Below are 27,497 nucleotides of genomic sequence, written 5' to 3'. Positions count from 1 at the left end.
GTGGTAAGTTACAATGGTTCTTAGGCATTGATTTTCAACGACTAGCTAGCGGCAATTACCAAATGTGTCAAGAACGTTATGCAGAAGCGATACTCAAGCGTTTCAACATGACAGACTGTAAGCCAGCTAAAACGCCAGCCGAGAATACATTAACACTCAGAAAGGCTACTGATACCGACAATATCGACACTAACTTTCCATACCGCCAAGCTATAGGAAGCCTTATATACCTAATGACAGGAACCCGACCTGATATCAGTTGGATCGTTTCCAAGCTTTCTCAATTTTTAGAGAAACCAACTAAGTCACATGTTGCTGCTGTGAAAAGAGTTCTGCGCTACATAAAAGCTACAAAATCATACTCTCTCACATTCACACCAACTAATGGCACATTGCTAGGCTTTACTGATTCTGACTGGGGTGGTGACTGCGATGACAGACGCTCAACCACAGGGTACCTCTTTAATCTCGGAGGCACACCCATTAGCTGGAAATCGCGTAAGCAACCTACTGTTGCATTATCATCCAGCGAAGCTGAATATATGGCGATTGCAGAAGGCACCAAAGAGGCATTGTATTTACGACAACTGTGTTCTTCTCTTGGTATGCCACAATCTAATCCTACTATTATACATGTTGACAACCAAAGTGCTATTGCACTAACTAAGGACACGGCCAGCAAACATAGCCGCACTAAGCATATCGACATCCGTTTCCATTTCGTTCGACAACAAACTGCTATATCGTATGTACACGTCGATACTAAGAGCAACCTAGCTGACCTTCTAACAAAACCACTTGGTCGAATTGCTCATTACAACCAAACACACGAGCTCCAGCTTGAGGGGGCATGTTGAACTGACAATCTGGCACTGTATGCTAGACATGTGATAAATAGTATATTCACTATTAATTAGGAATTATGCTCTCGGTACGGAGTAGGCAACTCCAATCTATTCATGTATTACGATTGTGTGAATCACATTTCTGTTTCCTGTTTCTGTTCGGCAATGCTTTGTACTTGTTGCTAAAAATAAATCATCAGAATTAATCTGCTTACATCGGCCTATTATGGCCACCAGCTCAACAAAGTCTGCGTGAAGAAAAAGTTGATCACTTTCCCACCCTTAAATTTGTCTTTAATTGCAAAAATGAGATCCTGAATAGCTATGCTCAGAGAGTGGCAGTACTTCAAGAGGAGATTTCCTCTCGTTTTACAGAGTTCAGAAGTCTCAGAAGTGAGATGACCATCTTCTCATTGCCTTGTACTTGTGAGATAAGCTCAGCAGCCATCCAGCTCCAGCTTGAACTGAATGCGCTGCAGGAGGATGACATTCTCATCCAAAATTTCAAAGAGATGCACCTAGTTGACTTTTATAAGTCCTTACCAACTGCAGATTACTGTAATTTAAAGCAGTTTGCCAGAAGATTTGTCTGCATGTTTGGAAGTACATATACCTGTGAGCAACTGTTTTCCAAAATGAAGCATATCAAAAGCAAACTGAGAAGCAACCTGACTGACAGTCATCTGCTGCATAGTTTGCGTCTGTGCACATCAAGAATAGAACCTAACATTAACGAATTGGCTCAAAACACCAAGCTTCTCACTAACTATGAATATTATAAAAGTATTATATTTCGTATCTCCATACTTTATCTACTGTCTACTGTCATTTATAAATCCAATACATACATGTTTATTCTTGTATTGTATTCAAGTTGTATATTATGTGCTACTTTTTGAAATTTTAATAAAGACAGAAAATACCAAATCAGGGTTGTATGATGCGGCCCTCGACAATAGTTACATTTTGCAAAATAGCCCTTTTCTTGAAAAGGTTGCCCATCCCTGAACTAAAGTCTAAAAATTTGAAGTCTAATCATAAATCTAATTTACTAGCTAAAACTGCCAAAGAAAATTTGAAGCAAATATTATAGCTATAGGTGAAACAATAAAAAAATTATGAAATGATGATTGGTGATAGCAAAAATTTATAATTTTATTAATTAGTAAATTTATTAATGAGTATTAAAATTATTACCTTTATTATATTCAACAATCTAAGCCATTGTATTTCTAGATGCTATAGATTAAAAAGAAGCCGTCAAGAACCCACTGTGCATCCACATCTCGCACTCGTGCTCAAAAAATTACATTATAGTCTCAAACAGGAAAATATAATCTGAATGTAAACATATCAGTATATCTATAAGAGATTCAAAGTAAAAGATAAATTTACTTCCATTCTCCTATATTACTCAGCAGCATAACGCTGCTGACACCTGTCAGCTTTAACTATAAGCTGTTTGCCCCAAACTTTAACTAGCTGATGCTCAGAAAACTCAGAGTCACCTTCTCAAGAACTGGAAGCATTTTTAAAACTCTGTTGTTCGTCAATAAAACGTGTCGATCGAGTAATTTATTAAAGTAACGGTGTTAATTAATTTAGTAAATATTGATGTTGATGTGATCTAATAATAGAGTAAAATCCTTAACTTCGAGATCACAGACAACGCGTTTTACGAGTGATAACGTTTATTATGACCTATATAAAAATTTTGTGCTGTTGGTTGGCTAAAGAAGAGATCTTATATTTATCGCTTGTGGACTTTTTTCACATGTATCACTCGTTACGTCATGAATGAAGCGTTCGCTCGAATCTGAGCTTTTTAAAAGATGGCCTCATTCAAACACTTATATCCCTGGACAGGGTTAGTTTATAAAAACCAAAATGACATAAAATTGTAGCGGATGTTTTAGCCTTTTATTGGTCTTAATTTCATTAAATTGACCTTTTTGATGCAACCACATCTTTAACCTTCTCTATGGTTTTGAGCTTTCTACCCGCAATGAGTATATCATCTACCCAGAGTAGTAGTATATCGTAGTCATCATCTTCAAATGTTTTAACATATGTACATGGATCTATTACACTAGAATTAAATCCTTCAGTGAGAAGATATTTCGTTAAAGTGTTGTTCCAATTACATCTCCTTTGTTTAGCCCATAGAGTGACTTCTTTAATAAACATGAGAATTGATTGTCATTGTTGCTGGGTACTTCATATCCTGGAGGTTGTTAAACATATATTTCCTTGTCTATAGGGACGTTGAGATATGCACCTTTATCATCTATTTGGTGAATGTGTAAGTGCTCATTCGCTGCTTTTTTGTAATAAAGCCCGAATTGATGTGAATCTGGTTGTGGGTGAGAATGTCTCATTATAATCGAGTCCTTGCTTTTGTGAGTAGCCGCAAGCAACATAGCGTGTCTTGTATTTGATATCGTTTACATCCTTTCCTTGTTTTAGGGTGTAAACCCACTTGCCTTTTGTTTGAGAACGGCTAGGTAGGTGTTTTACTATCTCCCATGTTTTGTTTCCATTGAGAGTCGATAACTCCGTGTCCATTGCTGCGCTCTACATTGCAGCTTTAGGTGAATTCCCTGCTTCTTCATATGTAGTCGGCATGTGTGTGATGGCAGAATATGCATAATTTGTAGTCGTTGTATATGATAAGTCATAGTTTTTTTCAAGATATGGTGGAATGTTAGTTACTCGCTTTGGTCTTGTTATGGTAGGTTGTCGAGTTTCATTATACTCGACTTTTTGTAAATCTGCGATTTGAGGTGCTATATCCTATAGGTGCTACATCTGCGAGAAAACGTTTTAAGCCCTCTACGGCATCACTTTTAGATCGCAAGCAATAGGTGAACATCATGCTTGAGTGCTCATCGATAAAACTAATTACATACCTGTGTCCAGCTTGTGATGTAGGATCGATAGGTCCATAGAGATCGGATTTAGGATGGCACACTCAACATTGTTGGCTTAGTAGAACTTGGTTATAATGAATTATGTAATCCATAATAGCTAGCTGTGGTAATCAATTTAATTAGAGATATTAAATTTTCACTGCTACTACCAATGCTGACGGCAGTTTTTTAACAGAGCGATTGTGGAAACAGACTAAGGACCTATGTGTTATCAGTGAAAGTGAATACGCGCCGCATTAAAAAAAGGCATAGATTTATGTTTACGGAGCTGATTGGCTGATTTGGCTAAATGCGCATGGCGCAAAGAAAATCTTATTTATGTCTTTCTACTCAACTTTTAGTGGCAAATAATCACTGCTTGGCAACAATATCTCCGGTAGGTATGATAAATAAGGTATGGGATGCTTTATTCTATCTATTAAACTTAAGACTCGTTATACATCATTGTCTTGTCTCCTTGGCAAAGAATGACAAAAAAATGCTTCTGTGCCCCCTCTCCCACCCCCCCCCCCACGACTAACATGTGAGCAACAGATGGTTCAATTCTCCAAAAGATCATTTTTGTGAGAAAAGACATAAAAAACAGGTCACTCACTTTTTTAAAATAACCAGGAGAATGAGTCCGTAGTCAGACATGCGTAACTCAAGGTGAGAAAAGAGAGAGATGTACTTGTACATGTATCTGTATTACATAAGTTGCTATATGATCCTTAGGTGTGGGATAATGAGCTTGCAAGATTGGCACAAAGATGGGCAGACGCCTGCGATGGACTTGGAGCTGAGACAAACGCTAGCATTCCTGGACGATTTGCAATTAGTCAAACCACAGCAGGCAACAGGGAAGGAAAATGGCTTGACGTTGTGCAACAATGGCATCGTAGCTCAACTGTGCCAGATATTACCTGGTACTCAGGTCAGGAATACTTTCGGGTAAGTACTGCATATCCATGTTTATGATGCTTTCAGAGAACACAAACATGGCCATTTACAGTTATTGATGTCATGAGCTGACCTCATAAATATAATAAACCTATTTATTATATATGGCTGACCAACTCATTAATCAGATATTATATTCTATAAAGTTTCTAAACATTAATTTTGTCAGACACAACAGATTGCTAAATCATTTACATTTACATGTATTTATCCGCATCACATGGTGAGGCACCTAGAGCTTCACGATTTCCAAAAATCAACAGGTGATTCGATTTAGTATTGCAAACAGACTATTCGCAATATAGCGCGATATTATTATGTGAAAAAATTTGCAAATTTATGTTAATATTTTTTTTGTATTTTCTAATTTAAAAAAAAACTGTTCAGAGTTCGTGATAGTTAGTACATCTATTTCATAAATGCCCGTGTGCGTGGAAGGCCATGAAATAAGCGTATTATAAAACTGGAAGGCCTGTGTGTTTTAGTTCCAGTATCGCTCACTTTGAAAATCGTAAGATGTGAGATAAATTGCCATTACACGATTATATCTTGTATACGATTGACAATGTCTCTTTAAATTGTGACGACTTTTAAATTTTCTACTTTAATAATCAACACCAAACAATTACAACACCATATCTTAAAGCTATAGTGGAACCTGAAATTATGAGGCAGTATTTTATTATAACTAAATTAGGTGTGTCTACTAAACTACCTGATAGAAGTGTTTAAAAACTTTGCAAACTTTCCAAATACCATTTCAATAGTTAAAGAGTGATCAGTAGCTAAGCTTTCAACTTTTCAGAAACCTTTGAATAGTTGTACGACTCTGCCTGAAATGTGAGTAAATGGCTGTTTGATCTGAAATTGTTATGTAGGTCAAATGGATATTCAAGTTATGTATTTAGGTTATATGAACATTCAAGTTATGTATTTAGGTTTTATGACTATTCAAGTTATGTATTTAAATTATATGAATATTTAAGTTATGTATTTAGGTTTTATCAATAATCAAGTTATGTAATTATGTTTTATGAACATTCAATTTATGTATTTAGGTTATCTGAATATTCAAGTTATGTATAGTATTTAGGTTATATGAATATTCAAGTTATGTATTTAGGTTATATGAATATTCAAGTTATGTATTTAGGTTATATGAATATTCAAGTTATGTATTTAGGTTATATGAATATTCAAGTTATGTATTTAGGTTATATGAATATTCAAGTTATGTATTTAGGTTATATGAATATCTAACCTAAGCAATCAGGTCAAGTGGATATTTAAAGGTGAACTTAAACAAATATTAGTATATTGTATCAGAAATTACTGGTATTTTTTCCATCACTTACAATTGTTTTTGATTTTTGAGGTGATCTGTCTGCCAGGATGTTTTAAGATTAGAATTTATAAAATTTAATCTAGATTAAAATGCTCAGATCAATCAAAAATGCAATTAGGATGTTTTTAATTACCTTGACACTTTAGCAGTAAGCTAATTCATTTCATTAGCAAAGCTATCATGCAAGAATTTTACTATACAGTTTTACAATCGCTATACAATAACACTCAAACTGCGGCTGCCATTGCTAAAATATTTAATATTATATTTATTATTACATATTAAAATATATTCATGATTCATATTGCTATGAAGAATACCTTTTGCAGGCATTTGTATCTTAAGCTACAACTTTTTAAAAAGTTGCAATTGTCAAATACATTTTTGTGCTTAATAGGTTGTTTTTCATGTTTTTCATAGAAAAGGTATTTGAGAAAAAGATGCAGATCTTTTTGAGCTAATCTTAGCTAAAATTTTTGCAGTATTAAATAAAATAAATATGTTTTCAGAACAAGTTGTGTGCAGTTTCAGGACTTTTACAAAATGCCGTTGAGCAGTGAATCCAAGGGTGACACTAATAATAATATGATTTAAAGCGAGTTTCTGCAGCTTCCACCTTTTCTATGTTTTATTTTCCATTTCAGATGATTTGGGCCTCTTCTTCAAAATTAGGCTGTGGTTATACTGAGTGCTTGGGTGCACACTTCCACAGTTACGTCTGCAACTACGGACCAGCGTAAGAGAGCTTTTACATACATGTACATTCTTTGATAAGTTGTTGTACATCACAACAGAGTGCTACAGTAGTACAGTGCATACTACATGTATGCGCGTGCAGTTTTTAACTTGAGCAATGACATCAAACCATTGCTAAAAATACTGTTGTAATATAAAATTAAAACAGCCTTTTATGAGAAATATGCAAATTTAATCAGTAAATATTTATTTTCTTGTAAAGACTTTTGGAACACAAAAATTGGAAATTTGGCAGAATGAAGCTTTGTGGGGGTGAACAGGAAAAAGTGTGATGTAATAGACACAAAACAACTACATGTATATGAACACTATAGTGAAAGAATACTGGCACTTGTTTATGTCTATATTGAAGTTAACACTGCTTGACTTCTATTCAACTGTGCACTTGCAGAAGTTCATTTATTGATGAGATAAAATAAAATAGTCTTGAAATCGTAGAATACCATTATATAAATTAAATATCAACCTTTGACTAGCTCTACCACCAGTCTTGTCTTCCTCAAAATTGTGCCTTCCTTATACGTAATAAAAACGTCAGATGTCGGCCGATATCAGTAGATGCTAACCAATACAGCTTATACAGCCAATACAGCTGATTTGGCAGATATTAGGGATTCCAAAATAGAATTTTTACGTAGCACTTACTAAATATTAATTAACAAATAGAAATACCAATTAAAACACTAAAAGATATGATTAACTAAATCCCTGGACAGTAGTTATAAAGATTTGCCCAATTAAAACGAGTGTTAGATAAATGAATATATAAAAAATAGTCGAGCGCTATAATACAATAAAGTTTATGGTGGCTTTATTTAGTGAGTGTGTATTTTTTGGGAAATTTATTAGTATAAGAAATACCGTAACTGAAACATTAATACAAAAATCAACACAAGTGTCCTCGTTTTGCAACACTGGTGCTTTCTTGAATGCAAAACCGCTCGGGTCAAACCATGAGCTCACTAATATCAATACAATGATATAAGAACTAAATTTTCTAAAGCCACAGAATGAGAGAAGTGATAACTCCAAAACCAAGTAGTTTATCCCAGTATTACCGCAAAACTTTTAATTGAATGCCATGGTGCTTTGTTTTACAACCCTTCTGTCAGAGTGGCGGGCAAATAGAGGTGGCGTTCAAATAAAGGTGGAGTTCAGTTAGCGGTCTTATGGTATATTTGACTTTACCGAAAGTTTAAAACGCCGATGTTACTGTGTTCAATTTTTTCATTCGTTTAATACAATAACTCAAATATAGCGCTTACTCAAGTATAATACTCTTGCCACTTTCAAAGCTAAAAACTTATTTTTATGACCTCAAAGTGCAACAATCTCCTTAGTTTTTAGACTTCTGGTAAAATAAGCTCGCAGAATTTTATGATAAATTTTTTATTAATAATGAAAAGGAATTTCATTTTCTGCATTTTTGCTATTATTTTAAGGCTATGTTTTGTGCTAAAATTAATGTGTTGTTAAAGATTTCTCTTTGGTTCCATAAAAAGTATTAAAAATGGCTACACATAAAAACTCCTGCTCTGCTAAACACATTTGTTTGGACATTGATATCAACAGAATCAACAAAAACAAATGTTAGGCCAGAAGACAGCATAGAATTTTAACAAAGTTTTAAAAAACCCAAAAAGAAAAATTGAAGAATAAAAATTAATAGAAGAAATTCAAAATTAAAAATTAAAGAAAAGGCCAAAAAGAATCTTCTCCAGACCGCTGCTAAATGTGATAGTCACGTTTGATTATGTTCCCCTTTCTCTGCGGTCCATCCTACTAGAAGAGTTACTAGTCACCGGTGTATAGTGAGGGTGAAGACACCAGCGCACAACTACATGTGGTGGTCCGTATTTGACCATGAAATAGAAATGGTGGCTCTATCTTGCCTACAGTGCAATGCGCACCACAAGGCACTTCGGGCCGATACTCATCATTGGACACCAGCTGAGGCTCCGTGGAAGAGGCTTCACATTGACTTCGCAGGCTCAATGAACAACTTCATGTTTCTTATTGTAGTGGACTTTTTCTCAAAGAGGCCAGAGTTGTTTCACATGCGCATCACTACTACTCGGTTTACAGTTATGTTACTGCAAACCTTGTTAGCCATAATGTGTCTCCCGCAGATTATGGTCAGCGACAATGGACCACAGTTTTCTTCTGCTGGGTTTAAGTGTTTTATAGACAGTGATGACATACAGCACATTACTATGGCTCCTTACCATCACAAAAGTAACAAACAAGCAGAAGCTTTATTCAGTAATTTAAGCAGTCATACAGAACAACTCAGGAACTTCCCAGTTACACACTGACCAGTTTCTTTTGAAGTGCCGTACAAATGTTAATACGTCTACTAAAATGACACCAGCTGAAATGCGGATGGGTCTCAACGTAAGGACACAGCTTGATTTGTTGAAGCCAAAGAAAAATGTGAGAATAACCACTCCTGAGGAAGCTACCAAGTACATCCCAAGGGGGCTGGTGTAATACCAATTATACCGGACTAACTCAACTAGAAGTGGTTACCAGGTACCACAGTACAAGCCAATGAACAAAGTATGCATCGTGTACAAGATGCTACTGAAAACCAACTATGTGTTTGAAGACACCAGGACCAATTACGCCAGAAGAACACGACACCATACATCGCGGCAGACCCAGTGCCTAATGTTGACAGCTGTAATCATGTTAAACAAATCCTAATTCAGGCCCCACCAGTATTGTATAGGCCAAAAATAACTCAACCACTCCAAGCACCCGATTCGAAACTCTCAGTCCAGTTAAATTGATACCGGACTTAACTCTCACCACTTGTCGAACGCAACAACCATTATCTTAAGGATTATGAATCGTAGACTGTGGCCTGCCAGAATTTTGTATGACACCTCTCTGTGAAAAGGAGAAATGTTATGTTATTAGTATCTTTGTTCACTCTATTTGATTTACGTGTTTTTTTGTATTCACTCAAGTGCAGTTTAGCGCTTCTGTTTTTGGTAAGAAAGACAACCGCAAGGTACAAATCAAGGCAATCATTATTATTAAACTTAGTTGTTCTCAAATACAATAGTAATGTTCAGTAAAATTTGCCCAGATTTCATAGATCTACAATGAGTAAAAATTTGAAACTGCAATGCGTTTAGCACGTCTGGTCATTGCTAACAACAAACTGTGACAGAAATAAAGGTTTTTGCAAGGCATAACTACTTTCAAAATAAGCTATTAACATACTTTTGTATTCGCTCAATGCATGCAAATAATTGTTTACTTTTATTTAAGTACAGATATGATAAAGCAATTCATTAACTACCTCTTACTTGTTGAATGTGAAGATCCCATCAGACTTGTATTGCAGTATTAAATTGTATTGTCAGCTCATGGAGGTATTACATCAAAAAGAGAAAGAAAAAAAGGAATACTGGGTATAGGTGACAACTCTATGAACAATGGTTGACTATACTACAATATGTGATAGTAATTGGTATATTAAAGGAAAGATAATTTTCTATATAATGTAAGCAACAATTAATAAGATAATTTCTATAGGTCTGTAACCTGTCACTTAACATGACCTTTTGAGTGAAGGACCTCAATCTTGATTATAAATGTTTAGTAATATCAGCAGCAGATATATCTTGGTGGTAAAAGCACCAAAGTAATTTTGATGAAGTTTTTACAATTCTATTATATATCCCTGGTTAATTATTATCATACTATTTAAAAGAATCTTATTATCAAATACTCAACAATCTGCTAAGCTCGTGTAATTCTCCCAAAGGTGGAGCGTAGCTTTTTTGATTAATTAAAATTGCATGATATAATGAAAATACAATATTGCAGATACTACACGGATAACTGGAGAGATGCATTCAAGGTTGGAAGTGTATGCAAAGATTGCCCCCATCATTGTAGTGCTGACAATCTTTGTGGTAAGATGATATTTAGCGTCTGGCTCAAATGATAGCATTTGTTTTCACTTTTTTCTTGTCATTTTGGTTTTGCACCAATCCGGTTTATAGTTACTATGATACAAAACTGACACTTTTAGCCAAAAATTACTAACTTTGTTCTAATCAAGTTTTTTAGCAGCAATTAAAATAGCTAGAAAATAGTTTGAGGATTTTACAGATTGCAGAGGAAAAGCTTGCGAAAATGGTGGAACCCTTACCAAGGATTGTGAATGTGATTGCGCTAATCCATGGAATATTCCAGACCAATGCCAAGGTAAAAAGTACAAATCGCTATGTTCGGTAGTATATAAAAGTGCTAAATTATTTTTTGATTCTGAAAAGACTCGTTTAAGAGAAAAATGTAATGTACTGCGTGGAAAACCTGCAGTAGAACAGCAACAGCTGCAATTACCATTTTTATTAACAAGGAATTTCATGTCATGAATTCTTTTATCTTGAAGTTCTCTCGAGTTGGAACAGTTTTGTTGCAGCTTCTTACACTAATACTTCTGTAACTAGGCCATCGCCTGTCCATGTAATGATTACTACTTGTAGTGTATTCACTCCTGAGATAGCGTTTTAATAAACAAGTTTGTTACGTACTGGTACAGCTTTCCGTAGATGTCCATTGATTGTGATAGATGATTTTTCAAACTGGACTCAACTACTTTTTCTCTTTTACTTTGTGTTAACGGGCATTTACTACAAGATGGAATACTTTACCATCATTAGAGTTTTCTATCTGTTGTGCTTTGGCTAGATATACATGTAGGTTATTTTAAAGCAACCTACACAGCGTATCGAAAAAGAGCGTGGTGCCAAAGGCTCTTAAGAAAGCTCATAAGCCAAGTACAGGTAACCAAATGTGCATGACATCTTTTCTTGTAGAAACCCTATTTAGGCTAGCAACAAACTTGGTATAAGGCTAGTCAACTCCTGTCTATCAACATCTGTGTAATATTGATAGCTTGGAACAGTTTGTCAAAAATTGACATATAATATTGCAGCGTAACCAAACACGAGATTTCATATACCATGTGAATTCATAAGATGAGCTGCTTACAAAACGAAGCATTAGATAGACAGGTAAATAGATAGATAGATAGATAGATATATAGATAGATAGGTAGATAGATAGATAGATAGATAGATAGATAGATAGATAGATAGATAGATAGATAGAGAGATAGATAGATAGATAGATAGATAGATAGATAAATATATAGGTTGAGAGATAGATAAAGAGATATATAGATACATGTAGGTAGATAGATAGATAGATAGATAGATAGATAGATAGATAGATAGATAGATAGATAGATAGATAGATAGATATATATAGATAGACAGATAGATAGACAGATAGATAGATAGATAGATAGATAGATAGATAGATAGATAGATAGATAGATAGATAGATAGATAGATAGAGGGTTACTGCGAAATTTTGTTTAAAAATTTGCTTAAAGCTAAGACTATGGCTTATTAACTATGTTAAATAATTTTAACAACTATCAAATAAGTTTTTATGGTATTTTTATACGTGTAACAAATAAATTGAAACAATTATAACAGAATGAAACATTCTGATGAATAAACAATTACAAATCTTCCCAAGCTCAGTTTTTTAAAACAGCCTGAAAAGTATTTATTTGCAGCCTGAGCATTAACATATGATATAACATATTTTCATAATTATTATACACTGCTCAAATATAACATATTCTTTATAATTATTATACACTGCTCAAATACAACATATTCTTTATAATTATTATACACTGCTCAAATACAACATATTTTTATAATTATTATACACTGCTCAAATATAACATATTCTTTATAATTATTATACACTGCTCAAATATAACATATTCTTTATAATTATTATACACTGCTCAAATATAACATATTTTTTATAATTATTATACACTGCTCAAATATAACATACTCTTTATAATTATTATACACTGCTCAAATATAACATACTCTTTATAATTATTATACACTGCTCAAATATAACATATTCTTTATAATTATTATACACTGCTCAAATATAACATATTCTTTATAATTATTATACACTGCTCAAATATAACATACTCTTTATAATTATTATACACTGCTCAAATATAACATACTCTTTATAATTATTATACACTGCTCAAATATAACATATTCTTTATAATTATTATACACTGCTCAAATATAACATATTCTTTATAATTATTATACACTGCTCAAATATAACATATTCTTTATAATTATTATACACTGCTCAAATACAACATACTCTTTATAATTATTATACACTGCTCAAATATAACATATTCTTTATAATTATTATACACTGCTCAAATATAACATATTCTTTATAATTATTATACACTGCTCAAATATAACATATTCTTTATAATTATTATACACTGCTCAAATACAACATACTCTTTATAATTATTATACACTGCTCAAATATAACATATTCTTTATAATTATTATACACTGCTCAAATATAACATATTCTTTATAATTATTATACACTGCTCAAATATAACATACTCTTTATAATTATTATACACTGCTCAAATATAACATATTCTTTATAATTATTATACACTGCTCAAATACAACATACTCTTTATAATTATTATACACTGCTCAAATATAACATATTTTTATAATTATTATACACTGCTCAAATATAACATACTCTTTATAATTATTATACACTGCTCAAATATAACATATTTTTATAATTATTATACACTGCTCAAATATAACATACTCTTTATAATTATTATACACTGCTCAAATATAACATATTCTTTATAATTATTATACACTGCTCAAATATAACATATTTTTTATAATTATTATACACTGCTCAACCTTAACTTTTTTACATATAGTAAACTGCAGTGCTGTAGTTGAATCAGCGGATTGTCGAGAAGGAGGGCAATACTATGGTCAATGTCTGACTTCCAGTCAAGCCCAATACAACTGTCCCCTTACTTGCAACATTTGTGAGCAGAGAGGTTTGTAACAGTTTTATTCTTATAGGAATGATGATGGTTGTTCAAATATTTGGCTACATCAGCCATCTTCAAATAGAATGTTAGCCTCAATTTCTTCAGGGTATATTGAGTACTTTTTAGATAAAAGTTTACAGTTTTAACAGCCATAACCTATACATAGATTGTTAAAATGCTGCAACTTGTCTATGATATATTTTGTTAAGCACCATGGGAAACTAGTGACACCATAGATCACTTTGTTAAATTATTTTTATGTATAACAAATCATAGTGTTATGGGAAAATTAGTAATACTGTGAAAAGGAAACAACCATTTTAGTGACGGAATATCCAAAGCAAATTTTCTTTTCTTAATACCAACTGGATATCTGTTTTTGACAACACAAAAACTTCCAAACTAGAACTAGTGTATTAAAAAAATAATGTTCTGTAAGATATTAACATATCTCAAAGAAGAAGAATGAGTTATTCAGAAAAATTTATTAGTGTTGATCTGAATATGTCAATCTTAGCAATCCGTTGTCAGCTAGACATTTATTAGACAACCATTATCTCTTTATGACAGCATGTCTGTGACATTCCCAGTAGTCACTCATTTACACAGGCCATGTGATGTTTACTGTTTTATCTATATTGACAGTCATTGCTGACATTGCTATGAACTATGTCTAAAATTAACAGTCTCATCATGTGTTTGCCTTCAAGGTTTATTCTTGATACCAATCTAATGATATATTCGTTCTTGAGTGGCAGTTATTCTATTCGTGTCTAAAAAATGTAATGTATATTTTGGCAAACGTTGTGCCACATATACCAAGTTGCGTTTGGCAAAGTTTACGTTTTGATATCAATCATGCCATCACAGTTTCTATATAAAAGAAGCATTTTTAGCTTTATAGAGTCAGTCTTTTACATGTGATTGTTACATGCACAGTGTACATTACTCAAATATATATTTTTTAATGAAAGTTTTGGTTGGCGAAGATTTTACACCGAACCATAAGTGTGAGCTCAAAACAGCCTTACAATCCTATCCAGCAGTTTGTGTAACGGTGAACGGTGTTCTGTGTGAACGGTTTTTATTAGTTTCTTTAGAGCAGTTGCTACTAGTTCAGCTTTACTAATATACAGGTGTATCTAATCTTTACTCCTGAGTACTTTAGTTTTTAATTGGTTGAAGGTATGCTGACTTTGATCTTATAAAACTCTAAAAATATTGCTCGCTTTACAATAGAAAACATCTCAAGCTCAGAGGTTAATCATTATAAGTTGCTTAAAATAGTAATTCATAAAAGTGGTTAATACAGTAATCCTATAAATTTATTCTTCGGCATTTGTACCTATTGAGAGTAACACAAAGTTTGTACTAGCAATGGCTGCCAATAACAACAACAAAGTTAGTTCAATGCTGTTATACAAATGGTTGAAAGCTCCAGCTCAAGTTGTGTTTAAAGGCGATTGTATTTGTTTCACGTAATTTTTGCGATGATATAATTTGTTACGTATGTTTTTATTAAACATTCAAAATGAGATTTTAAACGCAAAGTTTCCATTTCACCACCTTCATAGTTATCCATGTCGCAGTTTTTCATAAAACTTTGTTTGCAATTCTTTCAAATGCTTAACACTATGAAAAATTTCACAGACTGTGGAGAGAAATTCTGCAAAAACGGAGGCTTCCTGAACAGGCACACGTGCCAGTGTATTTGCGCTCACGAGTGGGATATCGGTGACGAATGTGACGGTAAGTAAAGTGTACCATTTTTGGTATTTTTTGATATCAAAAATTATTCAACAATGTAAAACTTGTGTAACACATGGGCTATATTTCTACCAATATTTCTTTTGAGATTAAAATGGGTTTTATGTGTCAGTAGTGTTGTTTAGGGCACTGACTTATGATTAACAGATCAGTGATTCAAGTCACGTAAGGAACATTGGTCATGTTGGGAAGGGCATCCAGTCACAGTAGCTCTTGTGACAAATCCGGTTGGGTTGTTGGCAACAAAATTGACTCCAGTGTTGATGAGGAGAGTGGCTAGCACCCCGGCAAGACTAAATACAATAAAGCCTAACAAAAGACGGATGGGCTCCTTTGCGAGCCAACAGCCAGCTTAGTTTGAGATGGTGTCTCAATAAAAATACCTACCAGAAGGCATTAGCAAACCCCTGTTAAAACCTGCCAGGAAAAGTCATGGTTATGAGGGAAGGGGTAGAACCATGATCGCCTACATTCTCACAGAACGTGATACACAGAGAGAGTGTTGTTTATCCAAGAACTTTTTAATGGTTGACAAAGTTTTAGTCTCCAATAAAATTCATAACACAAAAGAAGGCAATTATTTAGTGAAAGTTTTCAATGATTTAAGATATTTCCAATATGATCTTTACTAAAGGTTGTCATAGTCTGTAACCACTCCAGTGGATTAGAAGAAAATTTTATCAAACCTGGATGTTACGTTCTGTTATTATTTAAATGATGCTATGCTGAAACTGTCACTTACTTTTGTGTGTTGATTCATTTAGTAAGATGCAATTTTAATATTATTGCTGAAAAGTTTAGTTTAAGAACATCTTAATTAATCATGCAAAAAAGTTTTGGCAATTACTCACTCTATCTAATGTTAAATTTTGCTGGTTTTAGTGGATTGTACTGCGGTTGTTGAACCTGCTGATTGCGACAATAACACAAGTGATGGCCAGTGTACGAGCTCTGAAGAGACACGATACAATTGCCCACTTGCATGCAACATCTGTAACATACAAGGTGTGTAGAAGACTTTTTTACTATTTGTTTATCAATTCAACTAGATGAATTCCCAGTACTGCATGAGTAATGAAATAGTTGTCCAATGAATTTGAGTAACTTAAACTAGTCTAAATCTTTACTATAACAAGAACTGCATCCCCAGCTTGACGTTACGCATCATAATCTTTTACGCAATCATGATCTTCAAGCGTGCTATTAGTAACCAATTATATTTTTGCAAGCGTTGCATAAGCATGTGCACAGTTATACCATAGTATGAACAATGTACCATAGTGGTTCGCTTGCATGTTTTCAGAACTGGTAGTTTTTAGATTAATACTAGTGCAAAGCAGATTTTTTGTTCATAGATTTTAATCGGTGTAACTGGACACACAAACAACAGACAAACACTGATAATTACTAGAAGAACAGTAACAAAGTAATGCCACTTAATATTTTGTGTAGAATAATGTGTTGGTAAATTTTGGCAAAAAGCGCCAGGTCTTGTGGCTGCTACTAAATAAATTATTCTTTGAAAGATCGCTGACAGTCTTTTCGATGTTATTGTAACTTAGTGTGTGAGCACTAATCTGCATTACTGACTTGATCGAGAGAGCAACTTTAAGTGGTATACATTTCCTGTCTTAACGGTCTTTTTGGACAGGAACTTGAGAAAGCTAAGCCACCGCTGTTTTTATTTACAAATATACAGAAGCATATTCCATCAAGTGTGTTTAGACAAAAATCTAAAATCTCATTATATAGCGCGTATACTTTCATTTGAAAGGCTATAATTGTTTTTATAGAAAACGTGTTTTATTAAAATTACAGTAAATACGAATATCAATAAATAAAAGAGGTGTTACCATGTAGTGTTTTAAATAGAAAAACAAAATTCTAGAAGGAAGACTTGAAACTACCAAATTCTATAAGAATGTTCTCTGCTTAAAAGCCATAATTGTTTTCATAGAAAACGTGTTTTACAAAAACAGTAAATAAAATATCAATAAATAAAAAATGTGTCACCGTGTGGTCTCATAAATGCAAAAACGAGAATTTATAGAAAGAAGACTTAAAACTACCAAGTTTAGATATAAATAGATCTTATCTCTTTTGACAAAAGATTAAAAGACTTAGCAATACGATTGTTGGGTGCATCTTTTGGTAAATACAAATAAAATCAACACGCCATGGATATCTAGTACTTGAGAATTAAAATATCAGTTATGTATGATTAAAAGCAAATCTTGCCTACAAGCATAGCATTGACTGGCAATATCTCTTTTTTGATGTTCAGCTCTGTTTTGATAATTTCTTATTTTAGTGAACTGTTCTACAGTTGATGAATCTGACGATTGTAGAGAAGGAGGACTTTATTTTGACCAGTGTCTGCGCTCAAGCCAAGCTCAATACCAATGTCCAATCACATGCAGGAATTGTGACCCAATAGGTTAGTAACAGCTTTTTTACGCAGAATCCCGGTATTATTTTGTCAGATAAAAAAAACTTGCTTTCCAATTAAAGATCAGTACAATTCAACTTCATTCGAAGGAATGGTCTCATGTTTGTATGTAAAGCCTAGTTTAAATTCCTTCACAGTAGAGCAGGCAACTCATCACAGCTATTTTATAGCAAGTGGGCTATGTGACCGACTTTATAAAACACAGAGTAACACAATATAATTAGCTCAGTAAAGAACACCATGCGCAAACATTCAATTTTGTGAAATTGACTATAAGAAAGAACATGAAGTTCCCATCTCCCAAAGGTAGAAACATTTACTTTTGGGGTTTAGCAAGCCATTTACAGAAATCTTAGAGCTACCTCGAATGTACAGGCATTTTGCTAGAGCTACCTTGACTGTACAGCAGTCTTGCTAGAGCTACTGTGATTGTACAGGAGTCTAAACTACAAAAGCCATATCACTCTACTGCAATCAAATGTCATGGGATAAGTTGAGTCATAGTGCAACTTACCCGATCATGATGGCACAATTTACCCCAATCATGATGGAACAACTAACCCCAATAGTGATGGCACGACTTACCCCAATCATGATGGCACAAGTTACCCCAATCATTATGGCACAACTAACCTCGATCATGATGGCACAACTAACCCCAATCATGATGGCACAATTTACCCCAATCATGATGGCACAACTAACCCCAATTGTGATGGCACAACTTACCCCAATCATGATGGAACAACTAACCCCAATCATGATGGCACAACTTGCCCCAATCATGATGGCACAATTTACCCCAATCATGATGGCACAACTAATCCCAATTGTGATGGCACAACTTACCCCAATCATGATGAAAAAACTAACCCCAATCATGATGGCACAACTTACCCCAATAGTGATGGCACACTTTACCCCAATCATGATGGCACAATTTACCCCGATCATGATGGCACAATTTACCCCAATCATGATGGCACAACTAACCCCAATTGTGATGGCACAACTAACCCCAATCATGATGGCACAACTAACCCCAATTGTGATGGCACAACTTACCCCAATCATGATGGAACAACTAACCCCAATCATGATGGCACAACTTACCCCAATAGTGATGGCACACTTTATCCCAATCATGATGGCACAATTTACCCCGATCATGATGGCACAATTTACCCCAATCATGATGGCACAACTAACCCCAATTGTGATGGCACAACTTACCCCAATCATGATGGCACAACTAACCCCAATCATGATAGCACAACTTACCCCGATCATGATGGCACAACTAACCCCAATCATGATGGCACAATTTACCCCAATAGTGATGGCACAACTTACCCCAATTGTGATGGCACAACTTACCCCAATCATGATGGCACAACTAACCCCAATTATGATGGCACAACTTACCCCGATCATGATGGCACAACTTACCCCAATCATGATGGCACAACTTACCCCGATCATGATGGCACAACTTACCCCGATCATGATGGCATAACTAACCCAATCATGATGGCACAACTTACCCCGATCATGATGGCACAACTAACCCCAATCATGATGGCACAATTTACCCCAATAGTGATGGCACAACTTACCCCAATCATGATGGCACAACTAACCCCAATTATGATGGCACAACTTACCCCAATTGTGATGGCACAACTTACCCCAATCATGATGGCACAACTTACCCCAATCATGATGGCACAACTAATCCCAATCATGATGGCACAACTTACCCCGATCATGATGGCACAACTAACCCCAATTGTGATGGCACAATTTACCCCAATAGTGATGGCACAACTTACCCCAATCATGATGGCACAACTAACCCCAATCATGATGGCACAACTTACCCCAATCATGATGGCACAACTAACCCCAATTGTGATGGCACAACTTACCCCGATCATGATGGCACAACTAACCCCAATCATGATGGCACAACTAATCCCAATCATGATGGCACAACTTACCCCAATCATAATGGCACAACTAATCCCAATCATGATGGCACAACTTACCCCGATCATGATGGCACAACTTACCCCAATCATGATGGCACAACTAACCCCAATCATGATGGCACAACTTACCCCAATCATGATGGCACAACTAACCCCAATTGTGATGGCACAACTTACCCCGATCATGATGGCACAACTAACCCCAATCATGATGGCACAACTAATCCCAATCATGATGGCACAACTTACCCCAATCATAATGGCACAACTAATCCCAATCATGATGGCACAACTTACCCCAATCATGATGGCACAACTTACCCCAATCATGATGGCATAATTTACCCCAATCATGATGGCACAACTTACCCCAATCATGATGGCATAATTTACCCCGATCGTAATGGCACAATTTACCCCAATCATGATGGCACAACTTACCCCAATCATGATGGCACATTTTACCCCAATCATGATGGAACAATTAACCCCAATTATAATGGCACAATTTACCCCGATCATGATGGCACAACTAACCCCAATCATAATAGCACAACTAACCCCAATCATGATGGCATAATTTACCCCGATCGTAATGGCACAATTTACCCCAATCATGATGGCACAACTTGTCCCAATCATGAGGGCACAACTTACCCCTAAAAGAGTTTAGTAACAAATTGTATTGCTAGTAAAGCAGTGTGAGCTGTAACAACATTCTCAATAAGTACAGCACATCAGCGCAATGGCACATATATTTAGAATGATTAACTAAATAAATGTGCCAATAATGTGCATTCTATCAACAGCATTTAAAAAAAGTTTCGCTCAAACTTTTAGTTTAGAGTTCACTTTTTAGCCCAAGATATAAAAATTTGATAACAACTCATTTACCAGTTTGACGACAATTGAAGCACAAGCAGCAAGATAGTTGCCATATCCTACTTCTCAACTATTTTAGAGGGGAATTCCCAAAAATAAACCTGCGATACTCATTATGTGTTGGCAAAACTTACCTGCCTTTCCCTAAATTGTGTCGCTGTCTCTATTTTGTACTTCATAAAGCATCATTTAAAGAATCAACGAATTACAATCGAAAGCGCTGAGAAAAACGGTAGAAATAATAATGCTATTTAACTATGACAGAAGTTAGGCTAAATAGCATCAACCATAATCCTCAACAATTGTAGTTATAACAGCTCTATGTCATTCATTTGGTTTGTGATGCTTTACAGAATGTTAGTTTTTTTAATTAATAAGTGAAACAGTTTCTACTGACCATGCTTTTTTGCTATCCTTTATTGAGTGTAATTTATAGGTAAAACATAGAAAATAACTAAAATACAAACATAAAGCAAAAAGGGATTGTCTGATAGTTTAAGACTAGCATCTGGACAGTCCGGCCGGCAGTTTGCAGAAAACAGACCCAGTTATGGTATCACCCAGATGAGTGAGCACCGGTAGCACCGGGAACACCAGCCGCACCACCGTCACCGGTCACTCACAAGTGTTCTACCAGCTTCAGGTTTATAACATTTGAAACCAATTTATAAAAGTCAAATAAATATTTATAGAATAACTTAGCAGCAGTGAACTTTGACCTTTATTAGTTTAAAGTATTGTGTTTTATAAGCATCGCTTGTCTTTAATCTTGTACAGTCGCTGTGATCAATTAATATACTTTGAAAATCAAGATCTCTGAAACAGTGATAAATTGTAGAAAAGGAAAAAATCAAAAAGCATTTTATAGGTATTATTTTTAATGAAGAAAGGATACTAATTACTGATGCTTTTGGCTTAATGTTTAAATTGACTTTTACCAATTTTTTTGTAATACTAGTAGCTGTACATCTTTTTTACTACTTGCAGCTTTTACATGTACAAGTAGCACTCACTAGTTTTTCTATTCTCAGCTCCGGAGGACTGTTTTGATATAACTGAACCCGAGGAATGTGGAGAAGGAGGAAGCTATTCTGGCAAATGTCTTGAATCTGGTTACGCCTATTACCACTGTCCAATCTCATGCGACGTATGTTCGCCAAAAGGTCTGTTCAAATTAGTCTAGTCTCAACCAAACATCGTGTGAGAATGTGTGTAGTTATCTAACTAACAGCCACTAAGAATGTTCTCTGGTTTTGGCGTTTGGTGCTTTTCTAATTCTTTTACTAAGAAAAATGATGGTAGTAGCAGTCCTAACACATGCAGTGCTCAATGTACACAATATTCTAAAACTTCTCAACTTTCCAAGTTCACAGAAAAGTTTTCGTTCAGTTTTAGACTTTGGCTTTGCCAGTCTACTGTTTCAGTCTCACATGACTTATACAAACTAATAAAATATTTAATTTACTCAAAAAGCATAACAGATGTTTGCACTCTGACAAAAAAGATACAAAAACAAAAAATCAGCGGTGATTTGGTGAATGTACATTTAGAAATCCTTTGGTTGACCTCCTATTTCTTTCATCAGTTTTTCTTCACTGGTGTCAAAGTCTGAAAGCTTTAATGACTTGTTTTTTACACTTGGATAAAAATTATTAATATATTAATAATTTAATAATAATTAATAAAAATTTGAAAATATACTATAATAGTTATATTATATTTATAATATAAAATATATTACAAATATAGTTATAATGTATTGTAATATATTATAAACATTTATTATAATATTTATTATAATATATAATAATAAAAATTTAAATAATCAATACAGTGCATAGATTATTCTTGAACGGGTGTTTCCTATTTCACAACAACAGAACTCAGCTGTAGTCTTTTTATTAAATGCTGGTATAACAACATATCAGCATTAAAAGACTCTAAAACACCAAACACTCACTTGTATATCTCTGATTGCTGCTATTTTAAACACTTAAATAGCCCAATTCGTTTAGTGTGCCTCAGTGAGAAGTAGCGTGCGTATACACAATACTATTATGAATCAGTCTAAGGCTATGACAGATGGTCTCAATGTACCAGACTATTAGACAAACTTTAATTGAGATCTCAAACATTTCTTAGTTTGGTATCTTGACAGATGGCTCCAACCCATTAACTGTAAAATGTTTCAATAGGTTCTAAGTTACTATTCGTTTTCTGTTATTATTAAAACAGAAGTACTAACATAAAATAGTAAATTAAAATATTAACTAAACATCGCATATTTGTGTTAATTTTGATATTTTTTATCAATTAATCAACCATTATAAATGTGTGGTCATTATCTGTGTCGTTATCTTCAATACTAGAAGGCAAATAATTTATGCAAGTTTTACTGATGATGTAATAGATAATGCTTTGAGATTTATAATAAAACACTAAAGATGTGAGTGAACTTTTTTACATTATGTTAAAGGTAATGCAAAAAAATTCCCAAGTTTTTGCATGATACAAATGTTTTCTAGTTGATAAAAGTGTCAAGCAACCTCAATTTTGCTAAAGGAGCAATATTTATCTAAATATGTAATTCTTTTCAAGAAAACAGTATAAACTTTTTCCATACTGCAAAAATTTTTAGAATTAATGTATTGCAACTAAAAATTGATTATCTCATGCAAAAACAAATCTTCATCAACCACAACTTTGCAGAATATTTTTGCAACATTTGAAAAAAGTTTACACTACATACAAAGCCTGAAATATTTATTACTATCACAAAATAATAATAAAATAATGCCACTTAATTTTTTGTCTAGAACAAATAAAGGCAAATTCAATGTCTTGGTAAAGTTTTATAAAAAATGTCAGGTCCTGTGGTTATTACTATTCTAATAACCCTTTGAAAGATCACTTAACAGCCTTTTTGATGACATTGCAACTTATTCATCTTCTTTCAGCGTCAGTTCAAATTTTTTTGAGGTGAAGATAATATTCATCTTTAATTCTTTTAATACTTAGTGTTTAGTTTTAAGTGTTAAAAGTTGTTTCTCTTATTACTAAAATAACAAAAGTATTATGACATAACAATTATGGTATTGTATTTTGTAGAGCATAATGGTGTGACAAATGGGTATGATAATGTAATAAATAAGGTGTGATGATGATGTAATAAATAGGGTTTGATGATGTAATAAATAGGGTATGATGATATAATAAATAAAGTTTGATGATGATGTAATAAATAGGGTGTGATGATGTAATAAATAGGGTATGAAAGTGTATCAAATAGGGTATGATGATGTAATAAATAGGGTATGAAAGTGTAATAAATAGGGTATGATGATGTAATAAATAGGGTATGATTGATGATGCAATAAATAGGGTGTGAAGATGTAATAAATAGGGTATGATGGTGTAATGAATAGGGTATGATGATGTAATAAAAAGGGTATGATGATGTAATAAATAGGGTATGATGATGTAATAAATAGGGTATGATTGATGATGTAATAAATAGGGTGTGAAGATGTAATAAATAGGGTGTGATGATGTAATAAATAGGGTGTGATGATGCAATAATTAGGGCATGATGATGATGTTTGATGATAAATACTTGTTTAACAATTTTTTTTCATTATCATTGTTATAATAATAAATATTATGATCTTTATTATCATTATAGACTACATACTATGATACTACTAGCTGTATTTTTTGAGCAGTGTAACAAAAATGTCTAAAAATCATAACACGTGTTAATGAAAATTTTAAATACAGATTATACTCATTTTAAAATTGGAGTTTGTGTGGCTCATTAACTCCTTAGGAAATCACTGATTTATAAAAGTGGCACATACATTGGCCACAGATTGCTTAGATTAGTATTGCTTGAGATTAAAGTATTTATTAGGAATGAAAATGTAAATAAAACAAAGCATAAGCAATATTGAACCGCAAAAGGTGAACAAACCTTAAATTGAAATTAAATGTAACAGAAAATTATGTCCAGGTTTTCTCAGCACCTAGAATATGTTTAAACGTAACCTAGGTCAGTCTAATTGAGTTGGCTATTCACGGCTGATGAGGGAGTTTTTTACAGACTGCATGGAGAAAACCTGCGAGAATGGAAGTACCTTGAACATTTTCACGTGTGAATGTATTTGTGCTCATCCTTGGAATACTCCAGAAAGGTGTGAAGGTAAGTCATGTTTTATGTTTCCTTGCAATAAAGAAAATAATCCTAATGCAGATTTTACAACCTTTCGCATGCTCAATGTAGAGCTTCATAATATGGGGATTTTATTGTACACTGACAATTATTAAGGTAGCCGATTTAAAGATTGGCATCATTCAAGAAGATATCGCCAATCGGGTAAACGATAATGGTGTAATGGGGATCACCTCACACCTGACAATTTTCAGAGTGAGTGACACTGGAACTAAAATGCACGAGACCTTCTAGTCTTATAGCTCATTGAATGGCCTTCCCTTCCACGCACACGGGAATTCATGAACTAAATGTTTCTAATTATTATGAACACAAAACAGTTTTTATTGAGTTAAAAGATATAAATAACTTTTGACAAAAGTTTACAAGTTTTTTACATAATAATAATATTGCAATATATTACCATTTGTCCATAAATAGACAATTCACGATATATGGGATTCGTCGATTGTAATAGTCAAATCGTCTGATGATTTTTAGAAATCGTTAAGCTCTAACTCAACCTTTACCTGTTAAACTTGAAAGCAATGAATTTATGATGTGGTAAATCACAAATTTTACTATACCAGCTCAGAATTAAGTAATGGTAACATTAAGTAATGTTACATGTCATGGTATGTTGCACAACATGCTCTGAATTGTTTTAGTGGACTGTTCCGCAGTTGTTGAATCTGACGATTGCCAAGAAGGTGGAATATATTTTGGCCACTGTGATGATTTGATTCAGGCGCAATACAACTGTCCTCTAACATGTGACATTTGTCAGCCAAGAGGTACAAAATTCTAATGTTTCAGGTTTACGAATGTTGATTACTCAAGTGCCTCATATTCATCGCTTGTTTTTTCCAAACAGGTAATTTGTGTGATTTCTCACACACCCCTGTATAGGGACTTGACACACATTCCGCATGTTATGCTTTGGCTGAGTTGATCTGACCAATTATTCAACAGCTTGAAAATAACTTTTGAATGATTGGTTGGAAAAATTTGTGGTACATTGTCATCAGTAAAAGAACTAGCTCTTATGTATGTCCAGAAGCAAAACAAGTAATCTACAGCTGCTTGTTTGGATGAGAAGTGGTAAAACAAGGAGTGGCTCGTCCTGTTTTATTCCTCATTCATTAATATCTCCTTCAGCTGTTTATTCTCTTCTTTTCACTGATCCATCTGCTAAGTCCTCTGCTCCATCTGTTCCTTCCTCTGCTCCACTTGTTCCTTCCACTGCTCCACCTGTTCCTTCATCTGCTCCATCTGCTCCTTGCGCTGCTCCACCTGTTCCTTCCACTGCTCAATCTGTTCCATCCTCTGCTCCACCTGTTCTTTTCACTGTTCCATCTGTTCCTTCCGCTGCTCCATCTGTTCATTCTGCTGTTCCATCTATTTCTTTTTCTGCTCCATCTGTTCTTTTTGCTGCCCCATCTGTTCCTTCCACTGCTCCATCTGTTCCTTTTGATGCGCCATCTATTTCTTCTTCTGCTCCATCTGTTCCTTCCGCTGCTCCATCTGTTCATTCTGCTGTTCCATCTGTTTCTTCTTCTGCTCCATCTGTTCCTTCCGCTGCCCCATCTGTTCTTTCCACTGCTCCATCTGTTCCTTTCGATGCGCCATCTATTCCTTCTTCTGCTCCATCTGTTCATTCCACTGCTCCACCTGTTCCTTCCACTTCTACATTATTAGACAACATAAATTTTTTTATCCTAAACAATGTTTATAATGTTTGAAGTGATCTGAATACCAAAATTTTTCAAGATTAAGATCAACAAAATTTGCGATTAAAACACGAGATCGCAATTAAAACGCCCAGAAAAACCTTGCGAAATGATGTTACTAGTTGCTATCGTTGCTATAGTTGATATCGGCTATTGCTATGGTTCAATTTTTTTACAGTTTCTATTTTGTCGATCTCTTTGCAACGATAAATGTCATAATCACTGTTTTGGTTGATCTGAGAGTTTTAATTGCAGTCAAGTTCTGTCAATTTTAATATTGAAATATCCTGGCCATCAGATCCTGGCCATCTCAAACGTCAAAAACATTTGCAAATAATAAAAAATTACTAATACTTTTTTATAAAATGTAGTAAATCTTTCTGTAAGTTCATCTTTAAATAACACTTAGATTTTGTAACTAGAAACTTTATAAATTAATATATAACTTTTATATTTCAGTCGACTGTTTGAGTTCTGAATTGACAGAATCAGAGGATTGCAGAGAAGGTGGACTCCATTATGGTCAATGTACCAGCACAAGCCAGGCCCGATACAACTGTCCATTCACATGCAACACTTGTGAACAAAAAGGTCTGTAATAATTTTAACCTGCGATCAACTCGTTCATTCAACTAGTCTCAATAGTTTCTCTTTTACAGAAAGCATAAACATTCCTT

General features: G+C 34.1%; 1 protein-coding gene across 1 annotated transcript; it reads left to right on the top strand.

Annotated features, from left to right (window-relative positions):
- The first annotated feature begins 1,169 nt into the window (after nucleotides 1-1,169).
- Nucleotides 1,170-26,832, top strand: LOC137394404 (mucin-1-like). The gene is made up of 6 exons (XM_068081120.1): nucleotides 1,170-1,238; nucleotides 4,490-4,705; nucleotides 16,444-16,566; nucleotides 18,515-19,520; nucleotides 25,759-25,884; nucleotides 26,249-26,832. Exons 1-6 carry the CDS (start codon nucleotides 1,170-1,172, stop codon nucleotides 26,830-26,832), a joined length of 2,124 nt encoding a protein of 707 aa, XP_067937221.1.
- The last annotated feature ends 665 nt before the right edge of the window (nucleotides 26,833-27,497 follow it).

This window comes from Watersipora subatra, chromosome 4, assembly GCF_963576615.1.
Source record: "Watersipora subatra chromosome 4, tzWatSuba1.1, whole genome shotgun sequence".
NCBI classification, from domain to species: Eukaryota; Metazoa; Bryozoa; class Gymnolaemata; order Cheilostomatida; family Watersiporidae; genus Watersipora; species Watersipora subatra.
Note: the sequence above shows the minus strand (reverse complement) of the source record. Positions and strands in the feature narration are given on the sequence as shown.